General features: G+C 37.8%; 1 protein-coding gene across 1 annotated transcript in view; it reads right to left on the bottom strand.

Annotated features, from left to right (window-relative positions):
- The window catches only part of LOC122792903 (CUB and sushi domain-containing protein 1-like), a 4,548,980-nt gene that overhangs the window by 2,918,930 nt on the left and 1,609,033 nt on the right, over positions 1-21,017 (bottom strand). Inside the window, exon 24 of the mRNA XM_044060461.1 lies at positions 8,792-8,916. Coding sequence (XP_043916396.1) covers positions 8,792-8,916 — 125 coding nt within the window. The remainder of the gene's footprint in view (positions 1-8,791; positions 8,917-21,017) is intronic.

Here is a 21,017-nt window from a genome sequence, read left to right as displayed (position 1 = left end):
GTTTGGTGTTGAATATGTTACGTGTCCTATTGTCCTTTGTTGTGGTATTGTTATTGAAAGGGGCTTTAGTAATGTGTTGGGTTAGGGTGAGTAAGGTAGCACAAGTGTGGCAAATTAAACAGAATAAAAGGCGCTGTACATTTGGCAATGCAATCACTGATTGAACAAGGCAGTCCATGAGACCAAAAAAATTCAGTAATACTCTTGAAAAACAGGTCATCATCAGCAGTGATATGAATTTTACAGCAGCTACTGAAACAGAAAAATGATGGCTGATATTTTTTTGTTTTGGCCATGCCTCTGACATTTTACATTATAAAAAAAATACCTGCTAGTTGGAAGCTTTTTTATGAGTCAATACTTGGGAAATACATGCAGAGCAATCCTGCGGTGAACTTACACCCTATGCAAAGGGCAGTGCTCCCACCGACTGACACCTGCACCTTCAATTAATATTACACAATAGCTCCTCCCAATATCCTGGCCTATCCACACTGACCAGCTTTCTTTTTTCTTGCTTTTCTCCGTTTCTCTTAGTCTTCATTTTCTTCCTGTGTGCATTCATTCTTACATTACTAATTAGGCAAGACTGCAATATGATAACTATAGGAGAAATAACTATTAAATCAAGGCTCAGTGTGCCATAGCACCTAAAAGTCATGGGGGTCATAGATTCTCTTAGGTGTGTTTTACAGTTTTTTTATCTGTTCATATAATGATGACTAGAACAAAAATACAGATTAAGGAAAGAAATTCAAACTTATGTTGTCTTCAACTTTGGTTTTTCCTGTAAACTTTCAATAAACGCTACCTGACCAGGACAATAATTGGGAAAGAGATAACTGAATACAACTGATGATCTATGGCCACCGGGCTCTCAGAAGCCATAGGGGTTTTAACTGCTATGAAAGTAGATTTTAGAGTTTTTTTAAAGAACTTTTTCATCCAGTTATGGTTTGAGAAAAAATGACACAAGGAAGGAAATACCATCTTACTCTTCAAATTTGCTTTTCTTGCATCTTTTCAAGAGACCCTAACTTACTAAGACTACATTTTAATAAGTGCAAGAAATAAGTGAATTGACTGCCTGACCACTGTATGTTATGGGGCTGTAGATGGTGTGAGGTGCATTCTACAGCTTTTCCCAAACTTTTGATCTAATGATGGGTTGTGTATAAGCAGAAAAAGTCTTATTTTTTTTTCATAGAAGAAATAACATATCCAAGGCTTAATGCTCCAAGCTAATGAACAAATAAAAGCAGGCAGCTAGTAACTCTACTCCACAGCTAGACCTAGCAAATACACCTACTTTGCCAATTTATGTCCCACATATACATTTAAGTAATCAATCTTGCGTCACACAAATGCACACAAATCCTTCAAAACCAGAAACTAACTGCCTAACTGAACAAACAAAAGTGTTAGTTATTTTCAAAAGACAGTTCTCACCCTGCCCAGCAGTCATAGTAATAGTAAGTCAAAGTAATTTATATGCACTTCAGACAATTATTATAAAAAATGATGAAAATGCATAGCACTCAGTATCTAACCTACAAAATCAGAGACAAATTCAGAAATTATAAGGGACAGTTCAGGAAACATTTTAAAATATTACTACTATTAACATGATAAGTTAATAGACTAAGAGAATGACAATTAGCACACATTTTTCTTGTTGTTTATTAAGTATAATCCATCATATTCTCTCCAAATTCCTAGTTTTAGGAGGGACTGAGAAAGACAGTGCAAAATGTTAAGCCAAAATCAAGGACAAGTCCAAGTACTGTACTTCAACTCTATTCCATATAGACAACAAATACACATTTAAGTATCCCCAGGATGCTTAACATAAAGCATATTAATCCTACAAATGCACATTAGTTTTGCAAAGCCAGTATGTGAATGTTTAAACTGAGAAAATAAGATCAGTTAACTTTCTACAGACAGCTCCCATACCTACAAAGCAGTTACATTTACTTTGGCATGCATGTCTGATTATAATAAAACTTGACTTCAGATTTATTCATGGAAACAGTAGCCACATGCATATTAAAGTATTCCAAGTTACTTCACACAAAAATACAGTGATTCTGCAAGGTCAGAAAAGAGCAGCCATTAGTCATATTTCTCCATAAACCGGTCTGCATTTTTACATATGTCTATTTCACGCATTTAATAGAACAGGTTTTATGAAGCATGGAACTCCAATGTATAGCACTTTTGTTAGACTGCAATTCTCAGTGGCTTAGCAGAAAAAAAATCAAAGAAATTTACAAGGGACAGGGCAAGCATATAAAATTAAATTAAGGAATAGCTGAGAATGATGGCACAAGTAGTTAACCACTGAAAATAATTGGTTTTGAGCCAGTAACATTCTTTACAATAAATAAATAAATAAAATGTTATCTCACTGTTTACTCTTCTCACACATTTTAATTTTTGGAGGATAGAGGAATGGTGAGGATGCAAGGAGTAGAGGTGGCGAAGATGGATGAGTTTAAATACTTGGGGTCAATAGTTCAGAGTAAAGGTGAGTGTGGAAGAGAGGTGAAGAAGAGAGTACAGGCAGGATGGAGTGGGTGGAGAAGAGTGTCAGGAGTGATTTGTAACATGATGAGTACCTGTAAAAGTGAAAGGGAAGGTCTGCAAAAGGGTAGTGAGACCAGCTATGTTATATGGGTTGGAGACAGTGGCATTGACAAAAAGGCTGGAGTTTGAGCTTGAATTAAAGATGTTAAGATTTGCAATGGGTGTGACGAGGGTGGACAGGATTAGGAATAAGTATATTAGAGGGTCAGCACAGGTTGGAAGGTTTGTAGACAAAGCCAGATAGGCACGATTTTGTTGGTTTGGACATGTGCTGAGGAGGGATGCTGAGTATATTGGGAAAAAGATGCTAAGTATGAAGCTACCAGGTAACAGGAAAAGAGGAAGGCCTAAGATAAGGTTTATGGATGTGGTGAGAGAGGACATGCAGGTGGTTGGTGTGACAGAGCAAGATGCAGAGGACAGGAAGAAATGGAAACAGGTGATCTGCTGTGGCGTCCCCTAATGGGAACAGCCAAAAGAAGATGATGATGATTGCTCCACACTGGCCACAATCTTACTTGATTTGTTGTTTTGTTGTCTGAGGAGACTGTGGGCAGGATTAAGCAAGACCGCTACAAATCAGATGGCCAAGTCTACAAACACTTCCCTTCTAGAGTGCTGCATCTGCTCTAAATTGGAATAGTGGTGTTGTATGTCATATATTTATTTTCTTTAAGTAAAGAAATGCCATGATTTTTACTTAAGGAAAATAATAAATAATGGAAAGGCACCCCTACCAGAGCAACAAGAGCAGCACCCTAGGTGCATCTATACTGGAAAAGTGCCCCTACCAGAGCAACAATAGCAGCACCCTAGGTGCATCTATACTGGAAAAGTGCCCCTACCAGAGCAGCAGGAGCAGCACCCAAGGAGGCCATTTATGCTGGTAAAGCACCCATACCAGTGCAGCAGGAGTAGCACCTAAAGAGGTCATCTATAATGAAAAAGTGCCCTTACTAGACCAGCAGGAAAAGCAGCCTAGGTGGCCATTTAGTTTGCCTTTACATAAGACTGGCCAAGATTACAATATAGTTATGCAGCATATTTTTAAAAATTTAACAATGCAAACTTACTGAACATGAAGTAGCAGTGACTTCATTAAATTAATGTACTGTGCAAGTGTCATAATGTTTGCAGGCACACATTTAAGCATACACATTTAAGCCATCTTTGGAAACTTGCATCAGCAAAAAGAGACAGAACAATAAGCACTTCTACTATACAACAGCATTATTTCAGAAAAGGTAAACTGTTTTTTGCAATAACCCATGACTGGGTGTGGGCATCAGAAGATTTACCCACATTTTGTGCGATTTGATCACGAGATTTAATAATGTCTTTGAGTATTGGTGCTTTAGTGTTCTTTCATGTTTTTCACTGTTTACTGATGTACTCTTCATCGGTATGGTACATATGTTTCATTCCTGCACAGTGCATTACTGAAGGGCAGGAGAGGAGACACAGAAGTGTGGAAGTCCATTGTGACCTGTAGCCATGTCTTTCAGTTTTCTAATTTTTTTTTTTTTTTTTTTTGGTTGGAGGTATGAAACTCAAATGTGTGGCATTATTCACAGAAGTAAGTCTTCACCAGTTTTTCAGTAAAACAAAAATTTTACAAGGGACAAGGCAAAATAAGAGGAAAATTAGGGATGATTTGCAAATTCATGGACTTGTGGTAAAATGTTACTAGTGGTATGATAAATCATGCTGCAGTAACCATATGTCTGAATTGTCCAGAGTTTTGCAGAATGTCAGTGATTTTTCTCTGATTTTGACTTGTCCTTTGTAAAACTCATTATGGATGGTATTATGGAGCATATGCAAATAGTTATAACAATAAAACAGTGGATTTCCTTCTACAGTCATAAATTGCATGTCATGGATCCAAACCCATAATAAAAACAAAATAAAATAAAAAAATGGACAGAACACACACTATCGTATCCAAGAACTTTAATATTGAAAATAAAACGTAACTAAGATTAAGCACTTTTTTCATGACACATCACCAAAACCATTGACTGAAAAAAAAAAGTTTTATATGCACCCAATTAAAAAAGGTGAACAGACACACCCCAATCAACCACAACCAGTCACGTAACATTATAAGGACCTTGAGAACCAATAAAATTGCATAATAACACATCCGCTGATTTGCAATAGAACATACTGTAGTATAGCTTTTGCCACCAATCACAGGATTCAAGAAATCACATTCAACCAATTGTTTACTCTGTATGACATGTTAGATGAAAGGTCAAAAAGTATAAGCTACAACCAATTACAAAAATTCTAGTACAAACCAAAAACACACCATTTCCACTATTATGCATCCAATAAAAACTTCAGAATAACCCAGCCCACCTGTATTCAACTTATTGTGGGCAATTTTAAGCTCTAGTAAACATTTAAAAAGCATGGTGCAATAACAAGATGAACACATCAGATTTTAGTCAATTATAGCAGCTCTGTATAGCAGTTCACTCTTTAGTGAAATGTTGTCATTAATGAATGGATAACTTGTAGTGTTGAGTCTTCATTACTAACACATTTCACAATGAAGAAGTAGATTCTTCCAGTCACCAACCTCATTTATATACAGTTGTTCTAACACTCACAATTTAAACATAATTGAGTACATTCCTTGGCATGTCTAGCTAGGTCACTGTTTTTGCCACATCTTTTAATAATATATATATATATATATATATATATATATATATATATATATATATATATATTCTGCTGATATATCCTTTTATTCAAAGAATTATTGGTCTTTCCAATATAGAATGCTGGACAAGATGCACACCAGGCAAGGTACCCCGCCCTACTAGGTGTGCTGTCCATTTCTGGATAATATCACAAAGTGAATCACACAAGTCTGGATCAATATAAGAATAGTAGTAGCAACTACCACATTTTGCCATATATGGAACAGCATGATTGCTAGGTTCAGTGTGCCTCTCCAGAATTCTCTTAATGTTGGAAGTATTTTTTAAAGTCACTGTGAAGAACTTTCATCTGTGCTAGCATGTCTGGCTGAATTTTTGTGCATAATTTCAGATTAACCTGTGTATTATATGCTATCATGACTAGCTATGATATTAGAATTAAGTTCTTGCATGTTGGTTTATAATCTGTTTTTAGAATGTTTTAAAGACTTGAACAGTGTTCCTTTACATTTTTAACTTTGCATATTTGTGAAGAAAATTCTAACTGCAGACTGTCTCAGAATCAGCTGATCTGCAGGTGATGTCATTGGAGTGTTGGCAGTTGCTATGTGTTACTGTCAGAGGGTGAAAAACAGGAAGGAACTTTTGCAAACAACTATTGGTTGATTTTAAAATATGACATGAAATTAGAAATGGAACAGTTGTGGCAGTTAAGCTAGGCTTTAAAAGAGCCTGCTGAAGACAGTTGAAGTCAGTTGTTGTCAGTTAACAGCCAGTTGCAGTTAACAGTTGTACTGTGCAGCATACACACAGGAGGACTCACCAAGAACTGTAACTCTGCCTTTGCTCTGTTGTAATAATTTAGTTTATATCAGGGACAGTGTTCTTTAGTCTGATAGGAAAAGTATAACTAATCAGTTAAAGTTTTTTCTAAATGTTGCATTTCTGTCCTACAGTATTAATTCCATTTTCCTGGTGATTGAGTTCTGTTTGTTTATTGGAAATTACTGTTTTATATTCTTAATTATTTTGCTCATTATTAAATATTTTTATTAACTTACATTGTGGCTGGTCAATCAGTGTTTTCCTTATTGATTTGAGAGTGCTTACACCTGCTTTGATAATTCCCAAGCTTCTCCAAAAGCCTAGCTGCTTAGGTCATTTGTTCTAATATTTAATTTTCATAACTGAATACCCCTTTAGAAGGGCAAGAAGACAGTCTGATAGGTGGCAGCATTACCATATTATTTTGGGGAATGGACACAGCTGGAAGTCCATGTCAGGCTTTCTGAGAAGTGTTTAGATTTGTGAGATTTAATTTATTTAAGTATGAGTGTATCAGAGGTCTTAAACTGGGACACATTTCTCTGGAATAAGGAGTTACATTACAGGTGGAATGAAATATACAGTCCAGTTCCAGATTATAGAGCATGTTCCAGTTGTGCTCTTGCAGGAAATTATGAAATTTTAGTCCTGTTTACGTGACAGTCTTGCATGGGAGTCAGTAGTGAGGACTGAAGCTCCTTAATTACTGATCCAGGATTGTGGGGATGTCATATTATTGTTGGCAATCTGGTGGCGTATTATATATATATATATATATATATATATATATATATATATATATCACAGTCACCATGAGGGCATTATCAAAATACTTCTTAAGCGATTCATCACATTTCATAATCTGCCAATTTCTGCCCAGAATTTGTTTATATCATAGGCATCTACAGAATAGTGAAGTATCATGTTGTTATAATGATTCCCATGATTGTCTTGTATACCAGTAGAACCCTATGTTACAGAACTGAAGTGTAAGCCCCCTTTTATAATAGCAACATATTTGTTGTGCCTCTCTTGAATAACAGCTGTATTGCTTTCTTCAATAATCTTGGTTGGATATCCCCTTTCGATGAACAGCGAGGACAACTTTTCAAATCCACATCTGCAAGTATCATCACTGGAAATTAATCTAGACAAACAAATACATTGACGTTTTATGACCCCTCTTTTTTGAAAATGGATAAAACTGTTACAGTGTGTTGGAATTCTATATTGGAAAGTCCAATAATTCCTTGAATAAAAGGGTATATCAGTATACAGACATGCCGAGGAATGCACTAATTTTATTATGTTTAAATTTTGTGTGTTACAACAAGTGCATACAAATGAGGTTGGCAATTGGAAGAATCTACTTCTTCACTGTGCAACATGTTAGTAACTAAGATTCATTGCTACAAGTTATCCAGGCATCCATGACAACATTTCGCTAAAGAGTGAACTGCTATACAGGGCTGTTATAATTGACTAAAATCTGATGTGTTTATCTCATTAGTGCAGCATGCTTTTTAAATGTATATTGAAATGTTTAATACAGTTTAAAACTGCCCATGATCAGTTGACTACAAGTGGGCTATGTTATTCCGATATTTTTATTGGATGCATAATGGTGTATGCTTGGTTCATACTAGAAATTTTATAATTAGTTGAAGCTTATACATTTTGTCCTATCATATAACATGTCATACAGAGTTCACGATTGGTTGAGTGTGATTCCTTGAATCCTGTAATTGGTGGTGAACACTATTCTACAGCATGTTCTGTTGCAAATCAGGAGATGTGATATTAAGCGATTTATCTGGTTCTTAACGTCCTTATGCAGTTACGTGATTGGTCGTGTTTGACGGGGGGGTGTTCAATTATTTTTATTGGGTGCATGTAAAACGTTTTTTTTTAATCAGTGGTTATGAAGATGTCTCATGATAAGAGCACTTAACCTTTGTTACATTTTTATTTTCGCTATTAAAGTTCCAGGATATGATAGTGGGCGTACTGGCCAATTTTTGTTTTAGTTTCTATTGGTACATGGCTGATTTAAATGGGCTTTCTTGATTGGGCTGTTTAATAAGCATGCATATTTTAGAACTGTAATGTCCCTTTACTGTATAATTACTTTGTAACAATGCCATGTATAACAGCAATCTATCATGTTTGTGTTTGGGTAATGCAAATTAGCCCATGACTGCCTTTGTTTTGAGACCTGGGCTTCACCATCATAACCAAACCACCCCAGCCACAAGAAAGTGTGTGCAATATCTATTTCTGAAAGTAATACACTGCTTAATGCCACATTCTAACATATACATATGCTTTCCTAAGAATGTGGAACACAGCCTGATACAATCACTACCCTATCAATCAAATAACAGTCTTACTTTCCCACCAAATGTCATTGTCTAGATTCTGTATGTGTGTTTTGGAGTAGCAGTGTCATCTGGCACTGAAACAAAGGAATGCATTTCCTTTCTAATCTTTCATTTTGAGACCTCTCCAACCACATGTACTATTATTTCTTTAGAAGATATGTTATTTCCTCCAGTCATAAAAAGACAATAGCTAAATCCATCAATATAACAGCTTAAGTGCAGAAATTGCATTCAAGTTTGTGGTTATACAACTACAGTTCTTGCTTGTTTTTGCTTAAATACAATGCACATTACTCCCTCAGAATACAAAGATAACTTTACCTGTATGCCTGCTCCTTCTGCCACAGTTATTTTCCACACACAGTTCAAGCTGTTTCCATATGGCTCAGGGTAACCTGGTGACAAAATTGTCCCTCTTCGCTCAGTGAAGTTTCTCCTGCAGGGCACTGAAAGTCAGGAAACCATGAAATCATTAACATTAAATAAAATCCTGAGCTACTAAAGTACCCTAATGAGATTCAGTTTTTGTACTTCACTGCTCAAATTAAGTCTTGCTTGGAAATCAGGTTTCTTGCCAAATCCAACAGTTGTTAAAGCCATAAAGTGACTAACTGAATCATTTATTCTATTCATGTGTGACTAATGTGGATTTCTGTTTAGAATGAAAGAAAGAAAATGTTGCTGAAATGTTTCATCATTGTAGTAGAGAAATGAATGAAAGCTCAGTATTAGAAATTAAAACTATTGATATCGTTTGCTTCATTGCAATATGTTATGTGAAGAATCACTATTTGCAAAACTCTTTCTTTTTATCTCCTGTAGATTGATACTTCATAGATGGCCTTGTAATCTAAAGATCAGAGCTTTCACAGTCAGTGACATACAAAACAATAATTTATAGATAGGCTACACAAAAGTTATCTACCTTTTGAAACTGCAACTCTAGACATTTTACTTTTGTCAAGAAATACAACAATAAGAGGAAGTGGAAACACTTAATTTGCAAACTTTCTTTTGCATGAATCCTAAACAGCATTGATATGTTCAGTGACAATTAGCAGAGGCAATTTCCAGTGTATGGTAATAGGTTAATAAATAAACAATCAAGCAATCGCTGAACACTATTTTTTATCAGAAGTTCAGAAATAACAACAATGTATAACCTGCAGCAGAAGGATCACAATTCAAAAATCTAGAAAAACAAAATTACCCTAAAAAATTGGAAGAACATTCTAAATATGAACTGCACAGTCAATTTCATGCTTCCTCTTTGCACATACATGGCAGCCACCCCAGAACAGCAATGGAAATCAAATTACAACTCTGAAAGCATTATCACATTTTGCACTGCCACACAAACAGCAAAAAACAAATGTAAGTCAGAATAAAGCATATCACAGTGCTTGAAGTTATTTGCTGATAAGAAGTGGACTTTACATCTGAGCACGATTTATGTGACAGTGTGAGGTTGATACAGCTTTTAAAGCTGTTAAGCTATTTCGTCCTACAATATATTTTTTAAAACTGTAAAGGCATTAGTTTAAACTCAGTACGTATTACATTACAACTTCAGTTTCTTATGAGTTCTTGTAATCATTTTCTCAAACACATATCAAATTGAGGGTGCAGTCTTTAATGGCAAGAGCAGATTTATCAATAACTACTTTGACAAAAATAAATAAATAAAAGCATCGACAAAGCACACACATCTCTCAGCCTATTTATCACAGCACAATGGCATTGAGTACGTGTGTGCAAATAAAAATAAAAAATGAAACACCATTCAACAGCCACAACCCAGACATAAATAACGCACACACACACTCAGAAAAAGCTTTTTAAGAGAGGCCAAGCTTTCCATATACCCCCATACTCTTCACTCAAACTTTATATACACAGCTCTGAGACTATACATACTTCAGGTTAAAAGTGTCACTATTGACAGTGAACCACAGAAACACCCACCTCACACCATACTCAAATCATTCTAAACTCCAATCATCTATTTGTACACACACACACACACACACACACACACACACACACACACACACACACACACACACACACACACAACACACATACACATGTTTCAGTACTCACATTCAACACACACACACACACACACACACACACACACACACACACACACACACACACACACACACACACACACACATACACACACACACACACATATACATGTGTGTCAGTACTCACGTTCAACAGACACACACACACACACACACACACACACACACACACACACACACACACACACACACACACACACACACACACACACACACACACTCACACACACACACACACACACACACACACACACACACACATTCATTACCACAGACCCATCTCCACCATGATAACATATCAGACACACTCACAACTCAAACACTGCCCCACACACCCAGAAGCAGACACAGACAGACATGAGCAGACCAACACCCTCACACAAACACGACCCAGACTCTCCAATAACAGAGAAATACCTCACACATAAGAAATTCACCTCATAAACCCTGCATCAACAAACCCATTCCAGCTTAGTGACACCTAAATACATATTCAAGTTCCTTAAATCTGTCATATATAGTAACTCCATCGATTCTTACACAGGACTGAATTCACAAACCTGCACACTTGAACACACATTGTTGATGAATATGCATATGATCAGTATACATACTTGACAAAGGTTTGCTCTTGAGCAGTGGCATATCCTCAACTGGCACCTGACCTGCAGTTGTAAAGGAGGATGCTACGCCACACTAGTTCTGACTGGCAGCCTGATCATAATCATCCAGATTTATCTTTAAATGTACAGTGTTGAAGCTGATCAGAATGATTCAAAAGCCATTTTATTTTAGTAATTGTGGTATGTAGCTGCTCAGAAAACGTCACTTGCCTGACGATGTGGATTGTGAACTGTTATTTGGATGCATAGGCTATCTTTACTGAAATTACAGGCTACTGGTAAATACTGTATATATTCAGTATTGGAATAAGGAAAGGAAGTCTACTGAGTTAGCCATTTAACCACATTGCAATGTGGCAGTCATAATAATAATAAGGAAATGGATTGTCAGCTAACATCAACAAACAATGCATGCAGAGGTTGCTAAAGATGCTTTTCAAATATAAATCCACAAAACTCAGTGCACTGCTATATGCAGTTGAACAATAACATAGATACTAGTTTGACATATCTATGCTCCATCACTTCTAGTCAAAGCATCAAGGAACGTACACAGATTCTTATTCTGAGTACCTGTACACAAGGACAGAGTTTGGATAGTACAGGACACTAAAGATACGTCACTGTCAACATCTTGATCTTACAGTCTCAGGGTTCAGCAGAATATATAAAAGTATATTCAGTGTTCTTCTAATGTGTATTTTTGTAATGTTGTCAAGCTATTCATGCATTTCAATTAAAATGAGTTGGATTCAAGTCAATAAGGCCTTTTGCCTATATGGCTTCAATCATGACTGGCCTAACACATGGGTAAACAAGACAGCTGTACTAGGATGCTGCTCTTGCTGGTCTTGTAGGTGTGTTTTTCTGCTATTTATTTATTTTCTAAAAGTAAGCAGATGCTGTCTTTCTTTACTCTTAGAAAATCAACAAATAACAGAAAGGCATCCTTACAAGAGCATTAAGAGCAGTGCCCATGCAAGCTGATGGGGAAGAGGGCTCCATTACGCAGTCATTATAAACTTTTCTCTTGCTGCTTGCACTACTGATGTACAATCATGGTTGATAAGGTCAATGATTGTGTACCTGTAACAGAATGTTAAAAATAAAAAAAAAGACTTGTTAATTCCCAGCACCTCAAACTAAACTAAAATTCTAAATAAATAACATCAGAACTGTGGTCAGAATGTACTCCACATTTATTGCTGTTGTTACCTTCTTATGCTGTAGTGGGGGATGACCTTGCATGAATAAAGTTGCACCCTCACAGGATCTACATTAAATCAGTGAACGCTGATTTATCAGTCCCATGTAAGGGAAAGCTTACAATCCCGAACACTGAGAACAGAGATTTTTTTTTTCCCAGGGAAAAAAATTGCTGTTCCAAAAAAGAAAGAAAAAAAACCTTTAAAACATTACATAAAGTGGTGTGGCAAACCCCTACTTAAATATACCAACTCCGAGATCACACTACAGTCACAAAATCAGCAAAATAGGTGGCCAAGTGATTTCTTTCCCAGGGAAAGAATTTGCTTATATGCTGTTTCGTGCTTTCAAGTTTGATCAAGATGCATTCGAAAGAATACGTCTTCGATCATATAATAGGGAACCCAATCACACTATGTTGCTGAACTCTGATTTTCCATATATGGGCACTTAATTCAGCAGTACCATACTATTCCTTTTTTTGACTGTATGCTTAAAAATACAAATGTTCCCTAGTTTGATTTTGGAGAGATTTTCATTCTCTGCAGTTTTGTATGTTTCTTTTTTTCAGACTGACTTCTATTCAGTAAATGGCAATTTGCTGTTGCAACTTGCAGCTAGCTTTATCATTGTTCCCTATAATCTATTTACAAGTCGCACAGTCCATGTAGCTGTGTAGAGTAGAACCCGCACAAAATCATTACAGATTACTGGGGGGGAACAGGACTGAAAAAAAAACAGGAGTAGTCTTCTGTGTCTCACTCCATAGTAGCCAACAAGTCAGTGCAACAATGAAGGACAAAGCCACAACCAACAAGAGTCAAAGGCTCAAAATCAGGGTATTGTTTAAAAATTGTTCTTATATACTTAGAAACTTGTTTGTATAATAGGTTTTACATTACCATACATTTGCTAAAGGATACAAAGTCTGAATCTCAAATGTCTATTATTATTTAACAACTGCAATTCTCAACAACTATTTTAAGAGAAACAGATTAAAGCACAAGGCAAAATTAGAGATATTATGCAAAATCAGGAAAAGCTGAAAACTATGCCTTGCTCAGCTGTCATGGATTGGATCTGGTAAAACAAAAGTCTATCTACACAAAGTAGAAATGGAGAGATCTGACTTTGTCATGGATTGGATCAGCATGTTTCTGGTGAGAACTATTTGTAAAAAACGGTAAAAGGTTGGTGGTCCATCCTATGTGGCTGCTCCTTCTCTACTGATATCTTTACCTCATTATGATGAACAGTCCTCATTTTGAGTCTTAATTCATTCATTTCATCCTATAGCACTTGTTTGTATTCTTCCATTAACACTCATAGCACCTTATCATGCCCTACCATTTTTGGGGGCTGGTTTCCTTAATAAAGTGGTTTAAAAATAAATAATAGTCAGCATAAGAGATACTAAGATTATTAATTTAGGGCATCCTTAAGTGGAGATACTAACCACTATTTACTATCTGTTCATATTTTCATATTTACATTTATAGTTTCATAGCACAGACAGTTCTATGTTATTGAGGGACATGGTTTAAACATGGCTTAAAACGTTTTGGTAGGCGACAGAAAATACATTCCCCAGGATTCACTAATCCTCCGTGTAAGACTATATTAGTCTTACATGGAAACACCAGTCTAAGAGTAAGACGGCAGCACGTCATGCATATTAATGAGGGTGCGCTGCCTCAACTCTAAGGCTAACACAGAGCATGCACGAGTGCAGGGGGCGTGTCGGACTGCCGAGCAGTCCAAAAATCCACACCCCTGCAAGTCTTTCAATCGGGAAATGTCAACTTACATGAGCGAGTCTGCTCAAATGTGTACATACCCAACACTACACTCCCCACATTCTAAACCCCTGTACAATTATAAAATGTAAAACTTTTATTTTTTTTTATTATTCCCGAAATAGCTGCCCATATTTACGTGGGTTTGCCCATTGCTTAGCTACAGTTAGCAGTTTAGACATCGAAGAGGACAATAAAAAACTTATATGCAAATTAAACAAAATAGCAATAGCGTAGTGGTAGAGCCTTCGCACAAAGAGGAGGCATTCCTGGTTCAAGTCCCACCAGTCCTCTTTCTATTTTCTGTTGGAAATCTGTATATAAAAATAATTCCTGACATTTATCATTTAAATTTTAGTGAACAAATTATATATATATATATATATATATATATATATATATATATATATATATATATATATATAGATATATATGTATATCTAAGAAGGTGAAATGGTTATGTATACTGATGAATGCATAAGTAACATATCTTAAGCAATGTGAAGCACTGCTAAGCAAAGTTTACCAGTATTAAGCATATTTAAATGTAATTGCTCGTAGCTGAGCACTGCGTTAACTAGCGCAATGGTTTTGCGCATAGCTGCGTATAGCGCCAACTAGCGCAAGCTGTTTATGCGGAGTTGCGCTCCGTGCTAACCAGCCCAATGTCGGGCAACGACGAGCAACATAGAGCAATGCCGAGCAATGTAGAGCAACGTGGGGCAAAGTTGAGCAAAGTCGGTAAAACACAGCCACACCTCCTAACTGGTCTGGCCAGTAGTAAAATAAAAAGCAATGACAGGCCTCAAACCCGGGATACTGTGCACCATAATCACAGTACTGAACCACTTAGCCAAGACAGGTTTTCATAAGCATGCATTTTCAACACGCACATACATATTAATGGAAGTTTACCCATTGCTAAACCAATCACAAATAAGTGCGGGAAATGTTGCATATTTAAGATCCATAGGTGGGAATACTTGCCATAACTGGTTGTAGCTCCCATCTGCAGGCAGCAATGGCCGGTGCTGGAGAGGGCTCTCATTTTCGAGCGCAACGTTGGGGCATTGAGGAGTCAAAAAGTAATGGTTTGGCTCCTTGTCTATAATCATGAGGATAGACTCCTGCGGGGCCAGTACCTGGGCACCCAATACAAAGTGGAAGCCTGGGACCGTCTAGCTCATGAACTCACCAGTGCCACAGGTGTCCCTCGGACTGGTGAGCAGGTCATGCATCACCACGCAGACCTGAAGAGATGCAAGGCAGATCAACTGGACCAGTGGATTCAGGAGGCCCGTGGGATGGAAAATGCCCCACTACTGAGTAAGTAGCCATGGAATTAAGTATGTAAGAATTGGTATTCTAGTGTATACTATGGATGGGTATGTCTCAATATCACTTCATTTACTTCACAGCTACAGGTGTCCGTGCTGCGAATCAGCAAGCCTATGCAGATAGGCTGCTAAGGCTGCGCCACCAGGCAGGTTAGTAATTATTCTGCTTGTACTGTTATGTAAAATAAATGAGAGAGCCTGAAAAAAGTGTTTTAACACAATAAATAAAGGTATAATAATTATCTAATAATTATTCTGCATGTACTGTTATATAAAATAGATGAGCGAGCCTCTAGAAAAGTGTTTTAAGTCTTTAATAAAGGTATAATTCCTGGAGTGTGTCTGTGTCATTTTCTTTGATATGTTGTTGTACTCTTGCATTATAAAGAAAATAGAAATAGACACTACTAGACTAATAAAAATAAACCAAAGTGTCCAACAAGATGAAAGCGCAACTCCGGTGCCAGTTTCCAAGCGATTTATTAATACAGGCGAAATACCAAAGTAGATAGACAAGTATAACTAGATAAACGCTCTTTCCACTACAATGCGTTTTCGTCCTTACACCAATCAGGACTTCATCAGATAACACATTTTGGAAAGATACACCGAGAAAATATATATAAGGTGATTGACTTTTTCGTTTTGAATATTTATTACTTGGTTATCAAGTGTGCTTCAGAATTTTGTGTTTCGTAGTTTAATAACGAGCTTTATATATTTTCTCGGTGTATCTTTCCAAAATGTGTTATCTGATGAAGTCCTGATTGGTGTAAGGACGAAAACGCATTGTAGTGGAAAGAGCGTTTATCTGGTTATACTTGTCTATCTACTTTGGTATTTCGCCTGTATTAATAAATCGCTTGGAAACTGGCACCGGAGTTGCGCTTTCATCTTGTTGGACACTTTGGTTTACTCTTGCATTATAGAAATAGTACTGTTGTATTAAGCGCTGTTAACACACAGTTGGGTAGGCCCATATAAAGTGGATGAAGGGAGTGCCAGTAGCTTTTAAGTATATTTACAGTCCTCAACTGTTGGTTCATGCCCAGCATGCACAGGTTAATCTGGCACATGAGTAGCGTGGTATTGTGTTCCCCAGAAATGTCATTGTGCTGGCAGAAATGTAGGGAGCTGTTAACATATAACTGATAATTTCACCTAAACATATCTAGATAAGTATAGGAAAGTAGAGCTGTCAGTGTACCATCTCAGCAGTAGTGTGTCTGAGCAACTCACAAAATATGTAGCAGTAACATTTGCATCCCGGACAGTTTGTATGTCAGATACAGCCCATTTATATAAAGATCTAGCAAAACCCATTTCACAATTTAAGGACAATTGGGTAGTGTAATAATACATGTAGGGGGCATATAACTGCAGTTAATAGGAATGTAGTGTAAACTAGAAGGATATATAAGTTGTTAATGGAGATATCATTTTCCACCCTACTGTATGTGCATAAAAAATGCAATTCCACACCTCAATGGGTATGTCTAATCTCAAAATATTTGTTGGGACATATGTCCTATTGGTTTATAAATATCTGCATTTATTTCGATGCATGTGCCCTGTTCACATACCACAATATTGGTGGCCTGTTGCCATCAATTAAACCGGCATGCTGTTGTAATGTCCACTGTTGTTCTATATATGCATGTGTCATGCTTGCTGTTCAACTGTTGGAACTCTGGTGTGTTGGGTTAATGGGAATACTTCTGCATGCTTTTATAACTAATTGGGGATGCTGTTGACTGTTACTAACCCATATTTTCATTAAATCCTCCTAAACATAGAACGTATGGGAAGGCCGGTCCCAGCGGTCCCACCTGTCACACCTCAGCTGGCGATGGCACCTGGCACCAGCAGGTCCAGTGCCCAGCTTGGGACCTCCTCCTCTATTGGCCCTGTGCCACCTTTGGGTGGAAGTGCTGCAGGTGATGGGGCTTGTCCCCCTGTGCAAGCATGGGCAGAGGAGGGCCACCTATCACCCTCCAAACGGTCCGGGCTGTGGTGCGTAGGGAGATCGAGCATTCTGTCGCTGATCCTCTACGCCAGCTTGAGGCACGAGTGGCGCGACTCATGGGTGAACCTGCCCCTCCTACACAGCCCCCAGCACAGCCACCCTCTGGGTTGTGAAGGTGCAGTGGTGACTGCCCATGGGTGGGGATCTCAGTTCCACTGTTGCCATCTGTGGGCTCATGGGCTTGCGATTTCCTAACATCCTTCTCCGTCAATGGTGTTCACCCACCACATGTGTCATATTCTGCCCCTGTATGCATCTTGTTTGTCTTGTCTGTTTACCTCCCCAACCTACCTCCCCAAATATACCTACTCCCCCTACCCCACATTCCACTCTCACCTGAAAAAAATAAAAGGGCAATCTGCTCCCAAAAAAAAAATTACGCCCCATACATAGCTGCCCATTTTGCACACATGTCCGCTGGACAAATAAACTGATATTTAATTGGCAGTACAACATACTTTGTTGTCCTCACCCCTCTCACAGAGGTTGAAGGTTTCATATTTCCCTCCAAATTTATTGCATATGCACAGCTGTTGCTGTTAAAGAAATGGGCAGCTATGGACCTTCCTTACACCCGTCCTGCACATTGCGAGCTGTTTTCCCTACTGTCTTTCCCTCTTTGTGCTCCTTTTTCACCACTTTCCTATCTCCCCATTTTCTTTTCTTTCAAAGAAATGAGTGCAGGGGTTAGCGGGAGTAAGCACTATTAAGCAGTAGTTAGTGGGTTTTCGCGAGTGTGTGCCTGTGTGCGCTTGTGTGCGCTTAGCTAAGCATTGCTAAGCATTGCGCATACCTGCTTACAACAGCTTAAAAGTGCCTTAGTCACTCTGTATGGCAGGACCCTTGTTCTGCTCAGCAGCAAAATAAAACACCTCTGTCAGTCTCGAACCCCGGACCTTGTACACACTAGACTGCATGAAGTACCACTAAGCCACAGTAGACATACAACAGGTTGGTGCTGAAATAAATATATCATGCATCAGAATGAGTGAATGTAAAGGAAAAATAGGAATGCTATAAGACAAATTTTGTTCTGTGGATCTTTACCAGCAGTTGTTGTGGAATTGCATTACATGACTGTGATAAGAGAACCAGCCATTCTAGCAGGAATTAATGTTACAGCAGCACTTTACAACCCCCACACAGTATCATAGCAGGACAAACACTGGCATATCTGATTAGGGCAGATGCCATACTTCCCAACTGTGACTAATTTTCAGGGATGTCCCTGATTTTGAAACAAATTTTAGCTGTGTCCTTCTGAATCCCTCTGAAAAGTACTAATGTTAGGCAGAAAGGTGGGGAATTACACTTGATGAATAATGACAATAAGTAAGAGTTAGGCACTGCTTGTACTTCAGAAAAGGTGTATTAATCCATATGCTCTGGTTCTCTCAAAGTCTCAACTTAATGTCTCTAATATTTTAAAGGTGTACCTCACTTTTACCTACTTTTCCCTGAGTCTGTTCAAATATGGCAGAAACACACAGGCATATCATCTTTTCTGCTGTTACACACTGTGCAAATAGCTTTGGAAGGAGTTCCAGAAGCATACCCTTATGTATGAGTACAACACTGAAATACCAAATGATGTAGCCATGTACTGGTAGCAACCAACTGTGACAATGCCATTGTTCCAGTGCTGAAAAGACCAGTGTGGTGCACAGACAAAGAATAACAGGCTACCATCTGGATAGGTCCACAGTTGGGAGCTACGCAGAAAGACTACTTGCCTTGATAAACTAACAGGTACACAGCAACCCTTTAAGTCCAGCAAGATAAAATTCACACAATAATACATAATGCTCTCTGTACTTCTACACCCCTACCCAAATGTACAATATACCTGTGTGTTCAGGGTCTACCAAGGATGTAGGTAGGCATACTCAGTACTGAAATTTGTCCAGTTTTCTTGAACAGCCTGTGCTAATGTCAACACTAAAAAAGCACAGACTGTTCAGAAGTGAGTAAATTAATATTCACAGTATAGCAGTTCACAAACAGTTCATGTGCCAAAAGAATACATCTCAATAACTACTTTTGTATGTCAGTTAATTGTACAATTAGAAAAGAAAGTACATACTCCCATGTATCTTGTGTTAGCATTTGGAGGGGTGAGTACAATTCTACACTGACAAGTGTGCACTGGAAGCAGCAACATTCAGGTCTGAGTACAACATTCAAATCACTGGCTACACCCCTGGCTTCAGATATAAGAACTATACCAACCTTCTGACTTAAACAACGATGTCCACAGCAAACATGCATGATCCCCATTTTGGAAAGCTGAAAGGGCTACGCCTACCTGAGTTAGCAATTTATAGCACTGGGTTGCTATGACAGTGATTACTGCAATTACCACACAGCAGGCTGCATGCAATTAGCAAAATAGTGGCCACCAATTGGTGCAGAGGCCATCACATGCACATGTGCAAATACCTATAAAAGCAGGCTGTAATTGCTGCCCATAAACTCAATCACTCTATTGCAGAGACTGAGAGAGATAGAAAAACAGAGAGAGAGAGAGAGGGACAGTGAAAAGCAAAAGGAAAACAGAAAATAATTAAAATCAACTCATACAAAGGAAAGGCATGTAACAGATATGTATTTACTGGCATGTACTAGATGTTTTTGAAGAGTACTCTACATAATGTGAACCATTCATATATGGCAGCAGTACGTATCTATGCACAGAGGTCCTGTTTAACTACTGCCATGGACAATTCAGTGTGTAGCTGTATGTAGTGGGACATAACTGTGAAACATGCAGCTCAGCATTAAATGTCAAACATCTTATCCATGTTATCTGTGTTCTGTACAGTAGTGTGGACAATGACTGTTTGGGGGATTAGCGCAAACATTTATACAAACATGGTTGTGACAGAGTAACACATGCATGATAGTCATATTAAAGTTTAGCTTAGCATTGGCAACTGCTGTACCAGGCTAGTATGCTAATCTAGCATTTGTAGCTATATATACCCACTCTAATGTTACTGTGTGTTCACATGTGACACCTGTTCATGTTGCAGCAAGGCCCAACAATTCACCTGTGAGGTCCAGGGACATACAACAGTGTGGATCTTGTGTGTGTATGGCACACACATACGAAGATATATATATATATATATATATATATATATATATATATATATATATATATATATATATATATATATGTGTGTCATATATATTCAAATCTGTATATGTGCATAGAGCAAGGGACATATTGCAACTGTTTGTGAAGGGTGGACATATATATGTTGTTGAAGGCTGTTATGTGCATATTTGTATGTAGGTTTTAGTGTGTGACAAACAAGACAGCATACATTGCTGGTATATGATATGTGGTGGTTAAACACTGTGTGTGTTTTGTGCAATTTGCAATGTTGCAGCCAGTGAGGCCTACTAAAGCTACCTGGGCTGAGAACACTTTCAATGTATTTCTCACAAGACTGTACGATAT

The sequence above is a fragment of the Protopterus annectens genome, chromosome 2.part0 (genome assembly GCF_019279795.1).
Source record: "Protopterus annectens isolate FY-2018-M chromosome 2.part0, PAN1.0, whole genome shotgun sequence".
NCBI classification, from domain to species: domain Eukaryota; kingdom Metazoa; phylum Chordata; order Ceratodontiformes; family Protopteridae; genus Protopterus; species Protopterus annectens.
The sequence above is the reverse complement of the archived record's forward strand: the minus strand, read 5'-3'. Positions and strand labels throughout refer to the sequence as shown.